The 25,774-nt window shown below is 36.2% G+C and overlaps 1 protein-coding gene across 3 annotated transcripts in view; it reads right to left on the bottom strand.

The window, feature by feature from the left end:
• Positions 1–25,774, bottom strand: part of hydin (HYDIN axonemal central pair apparatus protein) — a 68,655-nt gene that overhangs the window by 28,939 nt on the left and 13,942 nt on the right. For 2 of the 3 annotated variants that reach the window (XM_028448832.1, XM_028448833.1), the window contains exons 9-34: positions 25,564–25,756; positions 25,189–25,366; positions 23,849–23,948; positions 23,183–23,301; positions 21,973–22,196; positions 21,717–21,784; positions 21,109–21,332; positions 19,407–19,507; positions 17,765–17,900; positions 17,391–17,555; positions 17,136–17,288; positions 13,251–13,486; positions 12,910–13,147; positions 12,642–12,785; positions 11,670–11,813; positions 11,241–11,333; positions 10,830–11,056; positions 7,900–8,047; positions 6,503–6,712; positions 5,036–5,197; positions 4,747–4,921; positions 4,329–4,444; positions 3,419–3,546; positions 2,751–2,887; positions 2,458–2,585; positions 1,246–1,359 (exon numbers count right to left, since the gene is read on the bottom strand). In XM_028448832.1, the coding sequence (XP_028304633.1) occupies positions 1,246–1,359; positions 2,458–2,585; positions 2,751–2,887; positions 3,419–3,546; positions 4,329–4,444; positions 4,747–4,921; positions 5,036–5,197; positions 6,503–6,712; positions 7,900–8,047; positions 10,830–11,056; positions 11,241–11,333; positions 11,670–11,813; positions 12,642–12,785; positions 12,910–13,147; positions 13,251–13,486; positions 17,136–17,288; positions 17,391–17,555; positions 17,765–17,900; positions 19,407–19,507; positions 21,109–21,332; positions 21,717–21,784; positions 21,973–22,196; positions 23,183–23,301; positions 23,849–23,948; positions 25,189–25,366; positions 25,564–25,756 (4,061 nt within the window). The remainder of the gene's footprint in view (positions 1–1,245; positions 1,360–2,457; positions 2,586–2,750; positions 2,888–3,418; positions 3,547–4,328; positions 4,445–4,746; positions 4,922–5,035; positions 5,198–6,502; positions 6,713–7,899; positions 8,048–10,829; positions 11,057–11,240; positions 11,334–11,669; positions 11,814–12,641; positions 12,786–12,909; positions 13,148–13,250; positions 13,487–17,135; positions 17,289–17,390; positions 17,556–17,764; positions 17,901–19,406; positions 19,508–21,108; positions 21,333–21,716; positions 21,785–21,972; positions 22,197–23,182; positions 23,302–23,848; positions 23,949–25,188; positions 25,367–25,563; positions 25,757–25,774) is intronic. The other variant, XM_028448834.1, reaches the window with a different exon arrangement.

Below are 25,774 nucleotides of genomic sequence, written 5' to 3'. Positions count from 1 at the left end.
TTTCAAAGATGTGTATCACATGCCAATTAACAAAGAGCTCATTTTTGTGTCACATTTTTCATAAATAGGAGATTTCATATTGATGCAATATGATGGTGTCAATTACTGTAACTGTTACTGTAATTGCACATGGTATGCTCACTGGTCAGTGCTTAGATAAGGAACTGCTACTGAGTGGCAAATAATCAGCCAGGTGAGAGACACAGGTGTGGTTGATGGAGGATACCTGGCCTTGGGGAACATTGGCTGTGTTCAAAATCTCATACTAAGGTACTACCCATACTAAGTTTGACGTCATGATTAGTATGTAGTGTGTACACATTAAATAGTATGAAAAGAGTGAATATGCGAGACATACCGGGCTGTATACTATATTGGGACATTTCCTAAGTATGCACGGTGGGCACACTAGTCATAATCAATGCCCCATGATGGATTCCCAACAAAATATAAAATCGCCCTGGGACCGGTTTCAAGCTAAAAAATCAAACATCCCCTTTTCAAAACAAAAGCATCTTTTTTTTGTCTTCCATTAGTTTTTTAAAGCTTTTATAAATAGGGCTCCTGTTTTAAAGTTAACCGGAAGTTTAGTCAGTCGCGAAATGGTGGGTCTCTGAAAATCTCTAAAATGTCAGCATGAAAAGTGTTTCTGTGAGTTTTATGGCTCAAATGAGCACATGTTGATATTCTACTTGGTCACTTTCTGGCTTAACATGTTTTCAGAACTTTCAAAGGTGGAGAATCAAGTGAGATATTTTGCCTCAGTGTGCTTCAGGTTTTGGGCGTTCGAAATGTATCCTGTGAAACTTGGAAGTGGGAACGGTCATCATCGGTCATCATCATCCTCGTCATACTGATAGTATATAATAGACAGTATATACTTTAATTTTGTAGCATATAGTAGGGAGTGTCCCATTTCAAACACAGCCAGCGTTTCTCATCCCTAAATTTACCACAAGAGTAAATGTGTTCCTACATGTGGTTGTTAAATGTGCTGGACTAGTAATCATTCAAGCATCTTCTCTATCCTATTTTCTTCCCACTCAAAATATATTAAAATTCCAGCATCTAAAACCATTAACATATTGGACAGGAGTCTAACATTAGAATATACGTTCTAGTTTGACACATTTTACTATTGCACAAGAGCAAGTACTGACAACCATATAAACATTCAAATTTGCAGTTTGAATACAAGGTCATCCAGAGATCATGAAGTGTGAACTTGTAGGGTAAATTGTTTACCTGACACATCCCACATTGCACTGTCTCAAAATGTAGAACGTCCACAGAAGCAGAGGCAGCAGGCATCGTTACCACCGCAGACATCCGCAGCTGCACCGTTGGACCAAACATGATCTATGAAACCATAAAAAATAAATCATAAGAACAAAGCTGGTAATCACAAGACAAAATATTCTTATTTTTGAGGTGACATAATGAATAAAGTAAAGTTCAGATATGTTTTATTGCACAAAAACACAATCCCTAAACCAGATTGAATATCAACCACTAGCTGTGATGCTTTAACATGGACAACTGCTAAATAGAGGGCTCATTTAATATCGCGCACACGTCAAAACGAATGGTGCAGATATCTATTTATTTAAATCAAACCTTGCTCTTGAAAAAGGCAGGGAGACAGCTGTTTGACAGGAAGGTGCCAGTTAAAAGTTGTTATTGTGGCTCTGGACTTTCTTCACATTATTGCACTGGCAGTAGCAAACAACTTTAGATGTATTTTGGATATTTGGCTATTAATTTGTTATTTGAGAATGAATACATTATTAAACAATTCTCGTAGAGAGAGTATACTGATGCTTAAACATAATTATTTTAATTTAAAGATGTTGGCACCATGGCATGTTGCGGCACTTCTCTTTATATGGCAGCACTTTTGACATAAAAACACTCTATAATTTACTTGTGTATTCAGAAATTTAACCCACAACACTGCAAGTTATCAGGGTTGATAATCTTTTTTTTTTTTTTTTTTTTTTTTTACCTTGTCTGCACATGCTGTCGAAGGTTAACACTACAAGAAGTGCAATCTTTTGACAGCAATGCATATTTTATTATTGCAATTAAATAAATTTATTTATTTCATTGCATAATTGTGACCGTCACCAGCCCTCCCTAGGGAAGGGTAAGAAATACTTTATTAAAGGGAGGATGTAAAAAAGAGAGGGCAGTGTTACACCAAGGTGAGGGGTTGGAGGGAGGTGGGGAAGTTAACAGGGAAGAGGGATACAAGATAGGATATGGAATGGGTGGGGAATAGTTTTAAGTGATGCGATGTGAAATTGTGGTTGTATCAGGGTTGATAATCTTAATCGTATCAGTAACTTTTTTTTTAAATTGTTGTCATCGAGGTCCACGAAAACAAGTTTTAGATGTTTTTTGAATGGCTAATGACAATGTTTGTGTGCATCAAAACATTTGTTTCAGACTGCGTACCTGTATCGCCATCGTTGCACTCACGTTACCCATCTGTACATCCGCTCCTCGAGTATCCAACATCACAGTCAGAGTGTGTGTCTCTCCACAGGGCAGGTCTTTTACTCTTTCAAGTTCTGCCTTAAAGCCTTTTTAACCAAAAACATAAACAAAAAACAAGGGTAAAACAATGTGTCGTATTTACGCAGACGCATCACAATGATGCGTTGTTCCGTCAGCATTGACAAACAGTAAATGAGAGGAAAATAAACATATGAGAGACAAACACCGTTATTAGGGAGTAGTTACATTACCTGTGCCTGCAAGCTGTCTGCAGTCTAGTTGGAATGACACAGGTATTAAGCCACTGTTGATGACTTTCACAGAGTGAGAGACGACTTTTCCAAGAATGACGTAGCCAAAGTCCAGGACATATTCAGGCAGAACAAGTCTAAAGAAAGGCAAGGAAAACAATATAAACTGATAAATAGCTTCAGTAATAATAATAATGAATATTCTATTCTATTTTGCTTTCTCTTTCAGGGGCCGAAAATGAACCAGTTTGATTTCATGAGGGTTTTAGGTGGGGAAAATGAGCAATTTCAACATTAATGTGCCCTAGTTTGTACTTCAACGCATAACTCAGTGGTTCCCAAACTGGGGGGGAAATAGAAAACGTCTTTTTCTTTGCACTTGATTAATAAAGAGCGTTATTACTGTTCTAAAATATGTAATTTTTTAAGAGATTTGAAGAATAGTCCAAATTTACATTTTGTTCAATAAATGTCATGCCTTTTTCCCCATTTCTTTTTTTTTTTTAACATTTTGTCGCGATGGCGGGGGGGGAGCCCTGAGAGTCTTTCAACAAGTGTGAGCGCTGGAAATATGGTGCAGTCTCATCAGCATCACATTGGCACATATTCTACACATAAATTGATTGAGTAACCATGTTTCCCTGCATGTCATTAGCCTTCATACGTACCTTCTTATTTTGTTCCCATTTTTAAAAAGACCCTGTGCGTCTCTGAGCTCCTGCAGGTTAGCACACTGCTTCAGAGCACTTTCCTTCACCAACAACTTATCAACCTCCAAGTGAAGCAGTTCTTCATTCTACAGATGATGAAACATAATGGGGAAAAAAGAAACAGGTTGAAAATAAACTGTTGAGGGGTAAATTGTTCGTTATTTGTTATTTGTTATGTCTTTAGTTAAGTTATTTGTTGTATAGTATTGCTAGTTGTTTTTTTTTGTGTGTTTGTTGTGTGTTAAGTGCTCTTTTTATGCACTGCAGGTTTGCACTGGGGGTTGGGGGGGATTGCTATTTCATCTGTGCTGTATGTTTAACATGGGGCATATTTGACAATAAAGAACCTTGAACCTTGAACCTTGAACCTTGAAATGTAATAAAGGTAATATGCAAAAAAAAAAGTTCATTTTATCAATGGCAAACAAATTACATTCAGTGCAACCTGATTCAGAGGTGTGATATTTGCAGCTGACAAACAAAAACCATCAAAATGGGAATCAGTATTAATGTGACTAAGGAAGGTACATGGTTGTATTTGACTGATTCAAAAACTGCAGTTACAATGATTGTGCTGCCAAGAAAATTAATATCAAGTCAGGTGTTAATGTGAAAAATCCAGGGTTATTATTATTATTATTTTTTAATTAAAATATAGAGATCAAATACTGACATGTTGAGCAGATAATAGCTCAGATATTTTTTGTGAGAATGAGACAAGCAGGTTTCAAACATTGAGGCTAACAGGACTACAAGAGAAATCATTGAAAACAAAGCATGTAACGCTGTGTCTTTGGCAGTAGGATGAATGGACCTATGCGTGATTATGTGCAGGCTGACTATGCATGTAGGTGTTTGAATTACTGACCGTGATTATGCTTGTTGACTCTGTTGCATCCTCTTTTTTCTTGGACTCTCGTTTCTCTCTCTCTGCTTCCAAAGTCGCCCTGGCTTGCTCCATGATATCATGGTGGCTTTCATCTGCTGCAAGAGAATTACATTATTATCTGTTGTTTATATTTATAAAGTTACATAGAAATACATGTTGTGGGAATTGTGTCTCAGAACAAGCCATTTACTAAGGTATTTAATATTGTAAAGTGCTAGTGTTTAAAATGCAAATCTAAGATCGTGACTGGTTTGTTCTACAACTAAATATTGAGTTTGGCAAAACAAGTTAGAGAAAGAGAATCTGTAGCAAGCATGCAATATATTACAAAATAATCAGAAAAAATGTCCCAAAAAGCTTCAAGCATGTGACAAATGTGTATAAAATGCATACATACACAGATTGCGTGGTAAACTCAAGCTGATCCTTGGAAACACTCCCACCCCTGACAGAATGATGTCCTGTGGTGGGAGAAAAGCCACCTGCAACCGAATCTTCTTACTAAACTCCCCAGGGATACCAGGCAGGTAAAGGACTCTTAGGCACTGCTCTGAGTACGCATTAATGTGACCCTAAGCCAAGGAGACAGAAACACACCAGCACAAAATATAACCATTGCTTTCACTAGAATTGGCTGAAAATGTTAAGCTTTGGCATGAAAATCATATGAATAAAAGTAAAGTCACCTGAGCAGGGATGACAACAGGGCAGCTAGGCCTGACCTCCGGGTCCTCCTCATTTAGCTGTGTATAACTGGCTTGCTCTGCAGGGTTTATTGTGGTAAAGAAGAAGTGCACCTTGCCCGTATTCCTAAGGACCACCTCCACCTCTCCTGTTTGGTAAAAAAGCTGAAAGAAAAGGTGTGATACTTCAGTTTATATTTTATCCTCATCATTTTTTATTCATGCTAAGCTATTTTATAGTATTCAAGTAAAAAAAATGAAAAAACAGATAGCCAAAGAGACAGATGTGCATTGCATGATCCACCGCTCACCAACTCATGCATTATGAAAATTTGTAGGATAAAGACAAATGAATGAAGGTAGTGTTATGTGCAGCTGGCATAACAACAACAACAACAGGAGTAGGGACTAAATTATTACATTACCATACTTATTCTCTTTTAGGATGCAAGAAAATAAATAAAACATAAAATAAAATATTTTAGCGCAAGAGGAAACAACAAGGAGAAATAACAAGAGAGAGAGAGAAGAGAGAAAGGAATGCTGAACTAACAGGAAGGTCAGAGCAGAGGGACGTTCTGCTGAATCATTGCTTCGCTTGAATCCAAAATCAATAAGTTCTTGTTTTGAATATCAATGATTAACTGGTCTTGATGCCACACATACTTGAAGGTAAAGTAAAAGTTATCGCTGTTTGCCTGATCAGTGTGTTTCCTGTTAAAAAGTGACTTCAATACGTTACTAAAGGTACTACAGTCAATGTTAACAAATAGAAGTGAACTAGAGCCTGTTAAAAACACATTAAAGTGAAGAATAAATAACAAGGATAAAGAATTACTGCCTGAACAACACATTTCTTTTCATCATTCATCTGCTGTACATTACCGGTACTTATCAGCAGCAAAAAATAAAAAACAAAACAATTGATAGTCAACTATTTCAGTAAATTAAGAGGATGCTAAAATTGATAATATTCATATTATTACTGTGTACAGGCCCATGTGTGTATATATCTTTATTTTTTATTTTGTTTTTATTTTTGCATTATTTATCTGCTGCTGAAACTGTGCAAATGTCCTCTTGTGGGACTAATAAAGGTTATCTTTATCTTTTTTAAGATATGTAAAGAATGTACTAAAGGTATTTAATTTTGATAAATAGGAGTGGATCACAGACATCTGATCACAGCAATGTTGAGGAATGTTACATATATCTTGTTGATACCAAAGCAAAATTGTCAACAACTTTCTGTTCCCATTGACCGAATACTTCCAAACTAGGAAGAGTTTGAGTCACTTTAGACTAAAAAAAAACAAACCTTTTTTTTTAACAATCATCCATTTTCTATAATGACTCTGCGTGTACATGTACTTCCACCTCAGAATGAAAGGTGCGCTACACCCAGGAGAGGTCACTAGTACATCATGTTTACCATTGCATCCCACACAGGCAAACTGTGTCTGCATGTACCTGAAAGCCAAAGTCCAAATGGGTGGAGCTAAGGCTGTAGCTGATTTCAGAAGCTTCTCCAGTGAGTTGAACCTCATATGTCGGCCCATCCTCCACGTGGCACTGTGCTACCACTGCACTGCTGATGTCTTCATGGCCATAAAAAGAGAAAACCACTTCCCGTTGCTCTTCAGGTTCAAGATGACCGTACAGTGGCAAAATGTCAAAAATCTGTTTATACGTAAAAAAGATAAAGAACACAATTAAGTTAGATAACACTTTTATACATAAGGCTGACATTAGCATGAATAATGTGTCATTAAGGCTGTCATTAAGTATCGTTCGCTAAATTATGACACCTTTGGAGCTACGTTGGCATTTTTTGGGTAAGGTGGAGCGATCTCGCGGGGTTAGGTATGTTTAGGGCAGAGTTGGGATCAATTACATTTTATTTTTATCTCTAGAGAGTCATTTACAATTACATTCTCAATTACTAAAGTTCAATTACAATTAATTACAATTACTGAGCCTGAAACAAATAACTTAATAAAAGTTAACCTTCCTCTTGTGTTAGCTTTCTGTTTCTATCTTATGATAACGGGTCCTAAATCAGCTGTAATATACGCTAAAATCTCATTTCATTCCTATCTATTGATCACCTTGTTAGACTTCCTAATCAATGAAAATATAGGTTTTAATATTTTTGGTGTGGACGTCTGAGCCTTTGTTGTGTCAGTATACCCCCTTAAATTTTCTTTTAAATGGCCAAATGTAGGAAAGATTGATATGAAACATACTTCAATAACTGTTAACTACATATGTGTGGAACTGTACATAGAACTGTAACATCGTTCCCCAGTTTTGCGTTCAATTACAAATGGGAATTACAATTACAAAGTCAATTATCAAAACTCGATTAAAATGTTATTACAACTACGAACAGATTAAAAACAGATTTTTTTAAATTACAATTATAATTATGTCATAATTGTTATTAATTATCATTACGCGATTCAAATTATAATTGACCTATTTAATGATGTACAGTAATTGGAAACAATAAGGTGAATCTTTTTATTCCACCTCTTATTCACAAATCTTTATCCTGGTGCAAATTCTGCTGCACTTTGTTACTAAGACGGTCATTTTCCTTATTTTTACAAACGATAAATATAACATAGGGAAATCTCCATTATGATTAGAATAGGACATAATAAATAGTACAAAAAAGTCAGTTTAAGCTGTCGGCATTCATCCACACACTGAGGAAAAAGGGATCTACAGACTGACGCTTTGAATGCAAAATGTATGCACATGAGTTTAACCTTGCACAGAAGCCGGAAAGGACCTACCAACCGACTGACATGCTGCAAATCTGAGGGGAAAGCTGATTTGTTTACGCGTGAACATTTGCATACCTCTTGCAGATAGGGGGTGCAATCTCGCTCGTCCACACTGAAGCTGTCAGGAAATGAAATGGCTGGAGAGACCAATTCAGAGGAACCCATGCTTTCCTGTGGATGAATTTGTAGGCTGGTGTTCTCCTCCTCTGCTGTCGTCTTCTCTCTGTTTTTTGAGGGACGTTATTCATTACTTTTAAAGTTCAAGAATTCAGTTCAGTTCAATAAAAACATATTAAATTTTTCTTTTACCTTGTCTGCATATGTTATTAAATATTAACAATAGTCATGCTTGTCCAATCTTTTTTTTATGCACGATTTATTCTTTCAAAAAAAACAACTTATTTTATTGAACTCCATGCAAAATTAACATTTTCATCACTAAGAAAACAGTAGCACATTTGATATAAAATCACACTCTAAAGTCTACCATCCCAGAACCTTAAGAACTCTTATTTTTGCTCCACTCTGTCCCCGTGGGATCTCACTGGGTGCATCCGTCAAGCTAATTAAACAAAGTGTTCTATAATTAAGAGGAATTTGAATAGGCAAGCAATAGGAAACAGGTCAGGATGGATGGCAGTGAAGTGCTGAATAAACATGAAGGAGAATGAAAGAGATTCAGTGAGTGAGGCCATCTCAACGCTGTTCAAGATCAGGCTCACATTAAATCACCCAGCAGTGGCAATAGTAGAGCGATTCACTGTTAGTTATCGCTGCAGTGTTTGTGTGTTGTTATAGTGTGTACATAGACATGCACCCACATTAGGGCAGAACCAAACTGATATCTAAACCGGCAGGAAATTTCACACCAGCCTAATGTTTCAATTTATCGTTCAACGAAGGAGGAGGGAAACCTCAGCAGGGGGCGCTGTTGTAAGATCACTATGGCAGCCCTTTTGAGAAAATGGCATTTACATTTGGCCTTAAAAATAACTCATTTCAACACTTGCATGTGAAAGTCAACAAACATTGTATGCAAATGCATAAAAAAAGTTGCGATTTTAGGCTCTGAATTTAAAAGAGGCTAAAAACACAAGGTTAGGACAAGGTTATGAATTTTCATAATTAAAGTTTGGGAGCACCTGTGTCTTGCTCCTGATTTAAAATTAAAAAAGAGATACAGCACCAGCCTGCACTCTTTCTCAGTGGTTAACTTCTAACGTTCCAACCCCGAACTTTCACACTTACTGTTCTTAAAGGGATCGTCCACTGTTTTTACAAATGTGGCCTAAAACCTTTAAAATGTCCTTATTAGAAGATCCATACTTAACAAAATGCATTATTTTGCACCACATTTGTTTTATTTACTTTTAAAACTGGGACTACTTTACCCTGTACGCCGCCATGTTGAAATGACATCATTGGTGACGTGATTAGCCCCTTTTAGTCCATTGAATTCTACAGGAGGTCAAGCATTTAGGATCATTTAGCAGTTTTTTCAGTTAAAATGACAACTTGAGCTGCTTCGGGTTGCTCTAACAATCAGTAAGACTTAAGAAAAAGTTGATGTAAACCTCTTTTGTTTACTGAGAAATGAGCCGTGACCGCAAAAAATCAGTGGCCACAGGGGGCGACAGTTCCCACTCTGCTGTTTAGTAGACGCCATTAAGGAGAGAAGAAGAGCTTCGTGTGCACGTACATAAAGGCAACCAGGATCACCAATGATGTCATTTCAACATGGCGGCGCACAGGGTAAAAGTAGTCCCAGTTTTAAAAGTTAATAAAACAAGTTGGTGCAAAATCATGCATTTTGTTAGACACAGATCTTCTAATAAGGACATTTCAAAGGTTTTAGGCAACATTTGTAAAAACAGTGGATGATCCCTTTAACGTCTGAAAAGAACGACAAAAATATACGTTAGCTGCTCCTGTTTTTTTTTACAATAATCTGATAAAAAAAATTCAAGTCAATTAACAATAGACAATAGTTTTTAAAGCTTCAGACAGACAAGGAGGTGCAATTTGTAGAGACTTCGGTAGATTTTTCAACTATTCAACTTAATTGTAGCCATATTTTTGCTGGTTCTTGGGTAAATAAAGCTTAGTTAAAATGTCCAAATATAATAAAATCTTCTTTGAATAAAAAAAAAAAACATCTTAAAAATAGAATTGACTACACCTCGAAGTACGGTACTGTCTTACTGCAATAAGGTTAAAATAAAAAGAATTCTTTTCTCCAAGGACTATGATGTACTTACTGATAGGGGTGTAATTAGCTGAGCATGGGTAGATAGCACAGAGCTTTGTGGGGGGATAAATAGACTCTGGAAAAAGTGCTTGTGCAAATAAAGTGAGGTCTTCATTTAATTAGCAACACAGTCCATGAGATGGATAGTTAAAGGGGTCACAATCCAAGCAGGACGGGGTAATAAAGACGAGAGAAAGACGATAAGGATTGAACGCAAACACGGGCAGTGGAGGTGGAATAGCAAAAGAAGACGTAAAAAAAGATGAAGAAGCAATGTGGAAGTGTAAGGTGGCCACAAAACATATTAGTGTATACTAATGTAAAGGTGGGTTGGAGGACAAAATGATCATCCTTAAAGGTGATTCATCTTCAGAAGCTTTTGCAGTCAGGGTTCAAGGAAAGGAGCAGAATTGATACCTCATTGTACATTTTTAGGGGAGAAGAACCAAAGAAAATAATTGCTACAATTGCATCATTAATATTTTGATATGTTTGCACATAGTCTTCAGAACTAAAACCTCCTCTATTATAATTTATCTTCCTCATATTCTATTTTAGTAGATAACATGTTAGCATGTGGTAGACACTGTATTGTCAGTGTCCCCTAAAAAAGCTATAACATATTTGGAACCACTGGCTTGTGTGATAGCTTTCAGTCACCGCTGTACTAAAATATTAATAACAATATGTAATCATACAAAATACCAAAGTGGTACACAAAAACCAGTGGAACAACCAGTTTAGGGAAAAAAGGTACCTGTTGTCAGTTTCCCTGTGTTTCTGGCCATCCACAAAGGTCCAGTGATATGATACAGGCAGGTGGGAGCAGTTGGTGATGGTGATTGCTCTCTCCTTCCTCGTGCAGTTTATTACACAGCCAAAGTCAACTGTGGTGGAGGAAAAGTGGAGGTTGGGGTAATGGACCTCAGCATGCAGTTCCACCAGGTCTGTCTGTGGGTGTTCGTGGTAGTGAATCTGTAGAGCCTGTCCACACAGGAATGAATGTTTTTTTTTTTAAAGCATCACTATAAACAACAACAGCTGTAAAATACAGTTGGAGAAATAACTCCCATGTAAGGAAAAGGAAAGAGGTTGTATTAACTCTTTTTTCATTAAACTATCCTGCAAATTTTACAGTATCAAAAACTTTTGAGGGAAAATAAGTTACCATATCCAGGCGTCTTGACATCTCATCCTGATAATACGCTGGATTAAAGCAAATCCAACATTCGGCCAGGCTCTCATCTCCTAAAACCATGGACTAAAAAGACAAAACTATGTCATGAAAAAGTACAGCATGATAACAAACGAATCATCTTAAATTTGCACCAATTAAAGTTGTGATGTTGAATGTAAACCTATTATATTCAGCTCTATTTCAAAATCTGTGTACCCCACTAAATGAATGAAGAATATATTGCTATATGTAAGGAAGGGAGGTCATTACGTAATAGGTAACTAACTCTTAAATAAGTAAAATCATGTTACTCTTTCTACTCATTCATTCAAGTGAAATATTCTTTGATAATTACAGTACTGCTGAGCCAATATGCCCTGTTAATCATGAAAATATAAGTGGGCGGTGGAAGTTAAACACCTTAGCTGTGGTTACGCTCTGGTCTCCAGGGGCATCACAGAAGAAGAAAGGCTCTTCAGTTGAAAGTTCCATGGTGAGGAGCAGAGATGTCACGTTCTTTAGGACCAGCTTCTCATACAATAACGGTAAATCCTTCCCCATCTCCTGTAAAATTGAAAAACACATCCTTTAATAACAAAAAGCAACCTTTCAACTTACCAGTATGACACTAAGAAAAAACACAAAAATAAATGAATGATATGAGAAAAACCTTTTCCATCAAGTAGATACGAATTAAAATGTTTGATTTCTACATGACCATTTATGTTTTCTTTGGCAATTTTGCAAATTGTTTTAAATAGAATCTGAATGACAGAAGTTTTCAAGAATAGTGTTCATCTCTAACTCTCCAACTAACGCAGGTATGAGCTGTTCATGAAGCAGACTATCATAGGACATGTTCCACGTTTACATTGAAATATAAAGACTTATTTTCTATAAAGACAATCATTTTGTGACATTGTTTGCTTGATGTGTGAGAGTGTTTGCTTGTGACTGAACATCAGACAGTTCTCTCTAAACTGCACTGGCTAACTGTGCCTAACGATGGATACTCTGTTCTTTTACATAACACTGATACTAATGAATTCGTTTTGAAGGTACAAGTCATACACATTCTCCTATCATTTAAAATTGTTGGGAGATGAGGAATTGAATTATAGGGCAAATACGTAGTAAATTCTAACAAGTTCTGATAAAACTACGGCCCCTTGAGTCCCCGAAAGAAGAAAATCGGGCTTTGAGCGTCAATGTGTACACATCCATAGATTATACCTACTACATTTCAGCCTGATATGTTCACAAATAACAGAGGAGTAGTGATTTTAACTAGTGTACACAACAACAACAACAACAACAACAACAACAAAGTCAGTGGCGTCCGGTCTAAAAATAAACAAAAGGCTTTCTTTGAGTGAGTTTCTTAATCATCACCTTCTTGATGCAGAAATTCAGCTCCTTTGGAGAGATGCTGAGCTTTGGAGCCACAAACTGACATGTCATATTTACAGCCATGATGTTCTGTTTGGAACCCTGTTGACCAATGATTCCAGAGCATATCAAACACTCTTGAACGACCTGAGAGAACAGGAGAGATGCATGATTCAATTATTCTTACATTTATTTTTTAAATCAGCTGACTGTGATATTTAGAGATAGTGTATAACTCATTCACTTTTAGCCTAAAGGAAACATGTTTTACCTTGGGGGAGTGTGACAATCCTGTGAGCAACATGTCAACAGAGTCGCCGGGAAAAAGTTCCACGCGGTTTGGAGAAATGCTGAATAGCGGTTTCTGGGTGCTGGAGTGTGGTGGTAACCCACTGCTAAGATCATCGTTGTTTTGGGGTAAAAAGGTTGAATTCTCAATCTTCCAGTATATCAGGTGGACCCTCTTCCCTTGATTGGTCAGCTTAAAGCTGTACTGACATGGCTCATGGCTTGAAAAACACAAAAATAATTATTTAGAAAAAAGATAATTCTACAGTTTCTAAATCATCCAGTTATTATTGTACGTTTAAGTGTGAATGTGGTGTACTCTACCTGAAGTATGTCCCTAAGTCCAGGTTGGGCCCCAAAGGTTTGTCACTAACAAGTGTTGTTCCAGTTCCTGTCGCAGTCAGAGCGACAGTGTGCATATGGCTGTCTTGTATCGACACATTCAGCTGGCCTTCGAAGAAAAGCGTGTCCTTCAGGTTTGCAACAACGTTGATCTCCAGCGTGCTCTCTGGTGGCACGACCCCGTCACTGGGTTCAACATGCCAAAAGGAGCCTTTAAGCTTTAACAGGAAACACAAACACAAACCATGAGTCAAATTTCAGAACGAACCAGGAGAGCTAAGGGGTTAACACAGAGGGTCTTCCCTTAGAAACAGTGTACACTAAATGTTCCAGTAGATATATGCATGTCTGTAATGTGATGCATAAAAATAGTTCCCTTGTGGGAGCACTTTCCTCTATTTGTGCCGCATTGGCAATGGGCAACTATACAGCGGATGCCTTCGGGAAATAGATGTGTATATCATGTAGCTTTATAATCGCATCAACATTTTAGTGGGGTATGTGATCCACAGAAGAGAAGCGTAGTGACTTCCTATCTTACGCGTCTAAGAGCAAACACAATTTCAAAGGACAGAATCAATGAGATAAGTGCTGTATAAAGATATACATAAAGATCCATCAAATTGTAAAATTTATAATGTAGGATCTTGGCTCCACCAATGATTTTGCCTTTATGTTATACTATAGAAATTCAAGTGCAATGTAAATTTTTTAATAACAACAATAATAACAATGTATACTTTGTTCATCACCGTAGTAAAATTCTTCTCTGCATTTTACCCACTTTCCCCGAGGGGAAGCAGAGGGCTGCCAATTGTGGTGGCGACCCTCTGATTACAAGCCCGCATCCTGAACCACTAACTAAGCCACCACTCCCAGAGTTGCCATAGATTTTTGTCGACTACATTTTTTAAGTGACAATAACTAGACTGACTAATTAAAAAAAGTGAACAAAAACTATGTCAAAATGTAATGATATTTTCGTTTACTGTACTGATAAAAAGTAAACTATAATGTTCACATGGGACAAAATCCAATCAATTGTATTTTTTGGAAGGTATCCAATCAAAACTACTAGTATTGTGTGCAAAACAGGAACACGCCAGTAAATGATCCAATAGGAAGTAAGCTGATTGTGTTTGGAGAGGTAATGATGATGATTCCCTTTATTTGGTGTGGACATCAAATACAACTTCTTCATTTCCGATATGACACCGATATTGCAGCCTTGCGTATCGGCCGATAGCGATATTGATCAGATATCAGTATGAATCATACTTTTTTTAATTTTTTTTTTATTTAATAAAAAAATTATAATTACTTATTTTGTTGTGTGGGATGTTAGAAAAGGCTTGATCAAGTGATGTTACTCAAACAGAGAACAATAGTCAGCAACAGTAAGGAAAAACTGACCCAATCATTATGAACCAATTGGTTACATGCATTTTAACCTTCAACATAAAATCTACAGTATTCTACAATTGAATAAAATAAATTAAAAAATGAATTGAAAAAAAAGATTCCAAAATCTGAATTTGATATTTGTTTTCAGGCTGATATCGTACCATTATCGATATTGGATCAGGACACCCCTAATCACAAAAACATTAGTTACCCAGATGATATTAGCACATGCGCTAGTTCATAACACTTGTCCACGGGAGGCTTTTAAAAAGGTTAAAAGTAACAGAATTAATGAGAAACTAGGGAGGAAGTTTACACTGCACAAAACATAACCAAAAGAAAAGCAATATTCAAAGTTAAATACAGTCATTTAAATAAATACAGATTTTTGCCATTTTTTGAGTCCATTGTTAAAAGAATCGTCACTAGTCTCTAATTTTAGATGCGTGGATAGAGTCTAACAAGATCTCATCCAATGCCAAGTGAAATGATAATACATTTTTTTTTTAAATGCAAAAGTATAAAAATGTTGAAGATGAAAAGACTTTGAGATCGTGAATAAAAATGTCCAACTCAGACAGGCAGCGTACGACCACAGAGCCACTTTGTGTCATAGATCACTTTCTCAGCATTTGTACGATGGGACAAAAGAGCTGCTGAAAGCAAACTTAGAAGTGGGTCGATATGAAGGTGATTACGATTAAAGAGGTGGGAGGAGTCATGAGAGGGAGGAAGAAACAGGGTTGCGTCCCCTGAGTGAGGAGGAAGACAACTGAAATCTCAATAATCACATCAAACTGGCTGCCTCCCACCGTTTGATTAGCATCGATTGCTTATAAATGCAGTCAGGCAAGTTTGGAAAACGTGGTGGAAAGCCATGAGATCTCAAAGCTTTACAACACCACAGAAAAGTTTCTTCCTGGAGTTCAGTTTTTTAACTAAAGAGCTCCTATTCTTTAAATGATAGGAATAAAAAGACAACTAGTTTTTTGAGAATAAAATGTATATTCTATGTAACTTTTATATACGATTGTGGCAGACAACTTCAAATTTTATGTATCACTACCTTTTTTGAATCCACATATATCCAATCTGTGCTGAATAATTTGACACTATATAAATATTTACATAAAATATCTTTTGCCTTATTAAAGATGACATAATTTCCAAGATTGTCACTAATGCAACCAGTAAGGGTGGAAAGCATGTGCATTATCCCCACAGTGTTCTCTCATCACATTTATGTGAATGGCTTGGTGCAAGCTTATTGACCAAGATATAATGTAATTCTAGCAGGACCTGCATTGATTGTTGCTTTGAAAGTGCAGAAGAGGAACTCCATTCTACAGCACTGCCTCAGCAGGAAAGACAGGGTCACACAACTGCATCTACACAGAGGGAGGGGCCAATGCAGCAGGGAACCATTTTTGATTTTTAAATGACAGTGATAGGGTGATGCCAGAAAGCCACTTTGAGGAAGCAGGTGAATCGCTACGTGCTGTATAGTAAACCCTACCGGAAAAATATGGCTTTCAGATTGTTACACAACAGGGAATAAATATTATGATAATTATAAAGCAGTCAGACTCTATCAGTGACTTTTACAAGACTTGGAAGAACTGAAGAAGTAAGTTCTCTATTTTAATTAAGTGAATGGTAAATCAGCATGAACAGTATTAAAATCAAAGTGTCTATTTGTACAGCTGCCGTACGGACAACCCCCGTTAGTTGGAAAAAACATCAATCAGGGTTCCCACAATGATCTTTCAAAACTTTTGCAAAATTTTCTTGACACCCATTTTGCAATATTTTTTAAATAACGATGCATCAGCCATTGAATGCAACGATAAACATGAACTAAGTGCTACCATGTTTAATTATAAGATTACAATTTCAAAAATACACTTTTATCCACAGCGATGTACAACACAAGGTGTTAGGGTTCAAGGTCGGGCTTAACGTCACTTTGAGATAACACTTAACATCTTGGGGGTTTAATATATTTTAAACATTCAAATAAAATAGGCTATATTTCCAAAACAGTTCAATTATTCCATGACTTTTCAAGACTAGAAAATCGGTTATTCAAATTCCATAACTTTTCCAGGAATTTCATGACCGTAGGAACCCTGATCAATATTCAATTTTATTATTCAAAAGGAATACAGTCATGATTCTGCACTTTTAAACAAATACGTGTCAATTTGAAAATTAAACACATTTTTTAGCAGCCAATGTCAAATGTATGCTTGTTAAATTTGTAAAGACGAAAATAGGATTTTGGCCTTGGTTATGTATCCCAACTCCATACTAAACCAGGGCTCTGTCAGAACTACTTTCATATTGTCTCCACAGACACTAACCACTGCCATATACTGTATAAACATTCTCAATATGTTCTGCTGTATCTCTTTAAGTGTAGATAAGGTGTTGATTTATACTGAAGTGTTGAGTTGGTTCTACCTTTGGAGTCGAGAAGTTAGCTGGAATCGGAGACTGATTAGTCAGCTGCAAGGTTCTAACTGTGTCTGTGAGTACAGGGATTCTTCCAAAATCCAGGTTGGTGTCTTGAACATGAACAACAGGTCCTTGTCCAATAATAGACAACTTTACTTCCTGTGACAGAAAGAGATTTAATATTAAACAGAATTCACTGACAAATCAAGGAAAACATGGATTGAGGAGCATCATGATGATAATTCTGTAACATACGCTTACCAGAGGTGTTTGAAGGCTGCCGAACAAAGCAATCTTTAGTTCATGCTCCAGCCTCCCTACAGCTAGAGCAGACACATTAACAGGGATCTCCACTGAACAGCCACCAAGGATCACTCCTCTGGGTGAGGAACTGTGAAACAGCAGTAAAGGAGTCCCATCATGTTCCTGAAAACCCGGACAGGAAAAAGATGCTGTAAATACACTGTATATAGGAACATATGAATGAAATCATGAACCATTATTAATTCTCAGATGAATGCATCAAGTTGTTTTTTTGTAATGTAGAGAGTGGGCTAAGCAATGCTCTAATTCCCACGTTTCTTATATGCGTATAAGGTGTTTGTCCTCTTACTTGCACCAATAAATGACTTTACCTGGTCAAGCACGCCGTAACAAGCCGGCAGTTTGCTGGGGTTCGTCAGTCGCACATGTTGTTGTTTAATGCAGTTGATGAAACACCTTTGATAATCCAAAACTGGAGTCTGCACCAAAATGTCAGGCACAACACATCTATAAAGAAAAAAAAATGAACAGAAACATGAGAAATGTTTCAATCTAAATATTATATTGAAGATATATTTTAATTAAAAAGTTTTGTTGATTAAATAACATGCTGGGAAAAAAATGTTTGATATATTGTTAAATAAGATTTACACTCCTAATAGCTGTATAACTATTATTATTTTAAATATTTTATTAAAAAAAATAATAAAAGTGATTAAATTCATGAATGTATTACCAGATTAAACATTTTGTTCATTTTGAAGGAACTTTCTCTAACATGATCAGCTCAAGGTTGAAAATATCTGTGCTCAGATTCTCATTCTGGGTGATATTGATACACACTATTGTATAATTATGCAAATTAGCCTTTCTATATTCAACACATCGTCAGCCTTTACAGAGGTTCAATAGGTCGCATTCACAGCTTGTCAGAGAACCAGGACGGTGTGCAATATAGCCACAACATGAACATGCACTTTATAAACTGCCAGAACTTCTTCATGCATGTGTGTAAATATATAGAAAACTCATTAATCATCAGCAGCACAGCAGCATATCTCACTATAGATCGCACACATTATCCATACAACAATATATTTGGGTTGTCCAATGTAAATGTGATGTCCACATGATATAAACAATAAATCAATGTATCGATAAAATACTTTTCCATGGGACGTTTCACGGTAAATTGCCTGGGAATTCCCACAAGGGAGTTCACTAAAGCTCAGTAAAATTCTAGTATATAACCAAGCTAATGTAAATGTTCAAGTGGTCAGTTTCTGTTTTTGAAATATTTTATTTTCTTACATTTAAGTAATATTGCTTAGAAATGTGTTGAGTCAATCAATTTCGCCGGGATACGTTGAAATGTTATTGTGGAAGTCATTTGATTCCACTACTGCACTATTATTATTATTATTATTATTATTATTATTATTATTATTATCTTGTTATATAATTTTATTTAGTTTTGCACATATTAGTTTTTAACTCCTGTTTATGTTTATATTTTTTCTAGTTGATTGTTATTATTTAATGTTTACATTGTTAGAGAACACACATTACATGGCCAATAAAGTAGATTCTGATTCTGATTCCAGGCACTGATTTACTCATACAGTTCTTCCATAGACTACATTAGGCCTTACATAAATGCTTTTGGACTGGGGTGTTAACTTGTTTAGTTGTAGTGCATTTAGAAACTTCAAAATGAGTCAATATCTGTGTTTACACAGGTGTGACCAAACCTAAAGTTGTTTTTTTAATTGAAAAAAAAATTTCTGCCAGTGCAAAATAAGACAAAACTACCTGCTAACAATGTGACACCGCCTTTGAACAAAATGTGTTAGTCAGCTGTAAATTAGATTGCTTTGTTGTGCTGCCATATATCCACCTGAGCTGAACACTCACCCCATATTGTGAAAATCTAAAAAATGAAAAACCTCGCATTTAAAGTTTGGGACACTCAATACAAAAATGCAAATGTTGGTAAGTTTGTGTGACTTTTACCTGGCACTGATGGGGAGAGTCATGATGTCCTTCCCAACACCCTCAACATCCACAACCAGAGCCAGGCTGTATACACGGACAGTATTGGAGCACAGCGTCACCTGGAAAAACAAAAAAAACAAAAAAAAAACACTGTTAAAGAGGTGAAAGAGAAAATAATCCTTGCTGGGATCCTGTAAGTGTAAAATTAAAAGTAAGAATGTTGAGACAATGCTTTATGATGTGCTAGGTGTAAGGTTGAGCAAATAAGGCCCTTATGTTGACATGAATGTTTCACTTAGTGTAAATGTGGGTTGCAGGTAATCAAGTATAATAAAGTTTGGTATTGTCAAAAGTGAAACTGCACATTAGACTTGACTGAGGTTTGTGTTTGTAAAGCATAAATATATTGCAAATTAGAAGGCATTTTATTAAAGTTCGAGTAGAACCTGTTAATAAAAAAAAGAAGAAAAAAAAACAACTTTTAAGGGGCACTGTATAAAACACGAATGCTATTTTAGCCTGTGGGGGCATGGAGCGAGTGGGGTGAGCAAATGTGTGAAATACCTGGAGGAGCAGTAATCCTGTGTTTCAATGCATTTCAGAATTCTGGATTTTTTTTACCTCCGATTTAAAAAAGTGCATTGGAAGGCCACACAAATATTAATGTATTTATTGTAAATACTACTTCAGTCAGCCATGTTTCATCATGCTACGTCTGGGAATGCTTCAAGGATGGAGATCGGAATGTTTAACGTTGAAATTACGGTTTTCGAGTAGTTTTTGGATCGGGCAATCATATTCAAAATGCCACTCACTTTCTTTTTCTTCTTCTTCTTCTTGTGTGCACTAGTTAAAATCGCTACTTCTCTGGTATTCGTGAACTGATCGGGCTGACATTTGGTCGGTATAATCTATGGATGTGTATGCATCGTCGCTCAGAGCCCGATTTTCAATTTGGGGCCCCAAAAGAAAAAAAACACCCGAAAGTCGATTTCTCATTTAATTGCGAGTAAGATAGTAAGACTACTCCTCAGTTAGTTCTCGTTAGATCGGCATGCAGTTTGGTATGAATACTCTAGGAATGATTACGATGAGACGCTAGGAGCCCTTTCCCCCCCATTTCTGGTAATTTACAAATTTAAGGGAACATAGTCATGTGATATATCGTTTCAAAAGCAATTCAACATAGATTACGATTATGCCAAGCACAATTTGATTGGGGGCCCACCCCCCTTTTTTCTGCAATTTTATTTGTGAGTCAAATATTGCGACACTTGGTGGTACCTTAACAATATGCATTCTAAATTAACTGTTAATGTAATTTAAAATGAAATTTTCTCATTAGACCATCAACACTCCTCTGACACTCGGTTCGGGACAAATATCTAAGATATGTATGACATCCAAGCAAATATCTTTTTTTTTTAAAAAACATACTACTACCTCAGTCAAATAAAAGAAAGAAAGCTTTTTGATTTGGCCTGTTAGTTCTTAAATATTTAAAAAATGTGCAGTATAGTATTTGAATTTGAAAAGGAAGAAAATATAAATACTGTGCCTTTTGACAATAATCTTAAATAAATAAAACAGTTCTCAGAGATCTCTTCTATCAACGAATAGATTCTTAAATAGTTCACAGAGTATAGTAATTAAAACAAACTACGGGCGAGCATGTATCAAACCAAGAACAAAATGTAAGCTCATTTAAAACTAAATGCACCTTGATGATGACGTCAGACATGGCACCCACAGTGTCAGTGTCAGGACTGACGGTGAACTCGTTGGCTCCAGTAAGACCTTGCCAATTTTTTCTTGACAAATCAGAGACCTGCTGAAACCCGTTTACACTGGAAGGCCCCTGCCCATCTCCCACAACCCGTAGGGAAAAGGTCATAGGCACAAAAGAGGTGTTGAAAAGTGTGCAAGTTGTGATCAACGGGAAACCTATAACACGAGAAAGAAAAGAACAAAGTATAAATTATTATAAAAACTAAACAAATAGTTACTTATAAGCTTCGGTTATGTAGAAGCTCTTTTCTTAGCCAAATGTCGAAGTTCACTATGCACGTATCTGTTACCGCATTTACAATGAGGTCTCATGGTACATAAGTTCAAATAGACAAAATAAATACAAAGTAGGTACACTAATATAATATTGTACTTAGTTTGAACATATATGATTCTATTATTCCTATTATTTTTTATTACTCCTATTTTAATGTTATTATTTATGAGAAGGATAGAAATAATAGAAATCATAGAAAGAAGAAGAAGATAAATAGTAACAGTGTAATTGTAATAGAAATATCATATAAAGCTATAACTCACCAAAGGCCACATCTCCAAAATTGATGGTTGAAACGTTGAAATGAAATGTAGGAGCAATGACACAACCCCTAAAAAAATACAGACACATTAGTTTATAAAAGCTTATCAATTCTAAAATATACTTTTTGCTAAACAGAAGTTATTGGGTTTTATTTACCAACTGATACGTGCAGAATTTCCACACAGACATTTTTATGAGCCTAGATATATCTTAAAGGTTGAGATTAAAACGAGATCCTTTGCCTGCCAACTTTACCTGAAGGTCAAAGTGAGTGGCTGAGGTCGTCCTGTGACAGCGAGCAGCAAATCCTCAGAGAAAGAACCCAAGTCACAACTGTGGAAGGTGACTTCCACAATCTGGCAGGCCCCAGAGGGAATAACACCTTCCTCTGGACTGAAGGAGAAACAGCGTCCAAAGGTGGTGTCCGGACCTGACAGCCTAAAATAGGCATCAATCAGCCCTTTGTTCGATACCTTCACCTGGAAGAATGTAAACAAATTCAATGTCAATACAATTTTACTTTATTTGTCCCCAATTTGTTTTTATATATTTTCAAAATAATGATATTACTACGATCTTGCACAGGGGTGTCAAACTCCTTTTAGTTCAGGGGCTACTTTGCATTTCCATATACGTATACATGATATAAAAGCATGTAAAGAATACATAATGCACCAACAATATCCAAGCAATAGGTGACTGACACGTAATGACTATATTTATTTAATTTGGGGAAATAATTGTCAAATAATTTGAGTAATGAGTATGAATTTGGAAAAATTAGGTTTCTTTCAACAATTTGAGAGTAAAAATGACTTCCATCGTGTTATACAAGCATGAGAAAACAGCCAACCCCTGCAAATATTGTCAATAATAATAAATCAAAGTAAATAAAGTTCTACTTACAAATAAATCTGTTGAAAATATGTTGTGTTTTTTTTAAAGTGTATTATTTTTGCATGGGTTCCAAGATTTATGTTTGGATAATATACAGTGATTTAAAATTACTCCAAATTGTTGGTTATTTTCAATAAAGAATTCCCATGAAAAGTTTAAATTTTTTGCATATTGCTAAAATTCCTGTGGAATTTTGCCAGATATTTTATGCCCCTTCGCAACTGTACTCATTAATCCACAACTAAATTATTAGGTCATTTTTACTTTCTCCTGTGGGCTGATTGAATGTTTAAAAGGACCGGATTTGGCCCCCGGGCCTTGAGTTTGACACTTGCTCTAGCATCTGCTTACTGACTGCAGAGATGACAACGGGTGCTACTTTTTAAAAAATAAAACTTATTAATGCAGTGTTCAGGACTGATTTTAAAGCTGATGACTCTCACATTTAATCCAGTTAGGTAAAGCTTTTAAATAAAATACATTTTGCCAACTTTGTGCATGGATTAAATACAATGATTCATTGATTCATTCTTTCATTTCCAAAGCAGTGTCAAAAGTTCTGTCTTACCATATAATAGTCCTTGTCCCCTATGAATACATTTTTCATGTCCTTCAGGTAATAATCAAGCACAATTGAAGGTCCTGTGCCTTCGCCATTGATGTTGAGAGGCAGCATTGATTCACAGCCTAGAATGAGACACACATGGGATTAAGTTGCAATCAAAAACACAAACAAATAGAATGAGGGTAATAAAACTGAATATATGACAGAAGTTTGATTTAATTTGTTATTAATTTGACATTTTGTGAGGATTTAGAAAAAAATGCATCCAAAATGCTTTGTCAGCATTGAAGTTGGCATAAGATTTATTTGTTTTTCTTTATTTTATTGCACAATACAGAGACAGTGAACACTTTTTTCCAGTTTGGCTAAATTTGACCCGTATAAGTCAGGTCACCAACTGCCTCAAAAAACATGGAAATTAATGTAAATCCAACCTCCGTCCCAAAAGACACACATGGAGGCCATATTCAAAGTTATCAGCACTGCTAAGCCTGCACCATTCCAGAGACAGAGGAAATATCATTGTTTTATATGATTAATGATGTGTGCTTGGTTTTATGTGTCTTTTATATTGGAAACCACATTGCATTTGCTGTTACTCCAAGATGTCAGAAGTAAAATTAAAAAAAATTCAAATAAAATGGGTGTTATTTCATACTGGATACTGACCTGTAACATCACAGTATAACGTTTGTTGGTAAAGTTTGGCCTCCTTTGGTTTGAAAGTGACGTTGAAGTTTGCAGTCATGTTGGGCCATATTTCTCCTTCCTGAGTCAGACATAGACAAACAATTTAATAATCATAATAATATAATAATAATCAATCACAGGCCATAAAACACACCCACATTTATATACATGTATATTAATTAAAAGGTTTGTAAAAATGTACAATTCTTTTTAAAATAAAATAAAAAAGCACCAATGAATTCAAATGAAAATAAAAACAATTATCAGGCTCTAAGTATATCTACATTTATGAACTCTAAAACTGAGAAAATAACCAACATTCAATGGTGTTTTGGCGCCAAGCATTACGATTAATCTGATTGGTCGGCTATGATGTGATGCATTTCATTGTTGTCAGTTCATTTCATTTTTTCTAGTTTCACAATTTCTGTTGATCATTTTAAAACAAAAATAATCATAATCTACACAGTAAAGTTTGGGTGTAGAAATGTAATTAATTACTTCACTTCTTTTAAAACACACTTAAGTACAAGTAAAATTACTGATTTAGATTCAAAAAAGTACAAGTACCCATAAAAGCAACTCAATTACAGTAACGTGAGTACTTGTAATATATTACTTTCAAATCTACAGATCAAATTCCTGTGTACTTCTTTTTGGTCCATTTTTTAAGAAAGTGTCTATTTATACGGTTGCTGTAAGGACAACCCCCGGTGCTGTTGGTACAGTTACGAAGTACACGTACGTAGCGTCTTAGGGTTAGGGTTAGAGTTAGGTTATAACCCAATATTGCAACAATTTTTAGGATTAGGGTTAGGTTTAGGGTAAAGTTTAGTGTTTGTCACGTGACCTAAACTGGCCAAATAGAGGTGCTGCATACAAATAGAATATCGCTATATTGATATGACAAACGTACAGATAGCCACTGTCATTTTTTTTAACTTTTCTGTCAAAAATGTTGATTTGAGATGGGTTTACTGTAACGAAGGCACATGCAAGCAGCATTAACTGTTTGGTATACCACCAGTGGCTCTGCATAGGAAGCCTGAGATGACGCAGGTGGGAAGGGTTTACGATAAAAGGTCAGACGACCTGAAAAAAAACTGTCCATGTACCTCCTGTCTTTGAGGTGCCATGTGGGGGTTAAATTCAATTTTAATGCAATCAATACAGCTTCTTTTTTTTTAACACCACAAATTTGATCTGAGATTTGCAATAATAATATATATATTGCAGCACACAATAAACAGCATAGAATTCTAAATATTTAGTCAAATAATTTGTGAGATAGGAGAAAAAGTGTTAAAATGTGGACGCACCGCTGGTTGAATGCTTATACAATCATGTGAGAAGTCCTGTGGATCGTTCGTCCTTGTCTGACTGCTTCCGTTCTGCAGGGATGTGGACAGCAGTGGGAGGTGATGGATTGCAGTGGGGTCAAACGGAGAATGCGGCCGTTCTTTATCGCCCTTTACCTGCTTGAGATCCGAACTCTCCCTGTAGAGAGTGGAGCAGAGGGAAGGTGAGAGGTGAAAACCAAAGAAAAAACATTGGTAACTGGAAACACACGGTGGACACCAAGGCCAAACAATTCCACCTCTTCAACTTTAGGAACAATCCCAAAACTGAGAAGCAAAATGCTATCATCTGTTGTCAGTTTTACATGAACATGTATTAGCACATTGATCAATAACCTGAGATCCTTTTCTTGCTGGGTGGGCCAAGCTTTCCAGCAGTACCGCAGCGGGACGTCATTCTTGTTAGTGAGGGACACTGTCTGCTGGCTGACCAGGGAGATAAACGTCTTCTCAAACCACACGGAATTGGGTCTGAGTTGCAAATTTGCTTCTTCACAAATTCCATGCAAGCTGATGTGCACATCTTCACCTGAGGAGAGGACAAACA

The sequence above is a fragment of the Gouania willdenowi genome, chromosome 6 (genome assembly GCF_900634775.1).
Source record: "Gouania willdenowi chromosome 6, fGouWil2.1, whole genome shotgun sequence".
Lineage (NCBI taxonomy): Eukaryota > Metazoa > Chordata > Actinopteri > Blenniiformes > Gobiesocidae > Gouania > Gouania willdenowi.
Note: the sequence above shows the minus strand (reverse complement) of the source record. Positions and strands in the feature narration are given on the sequence as shown.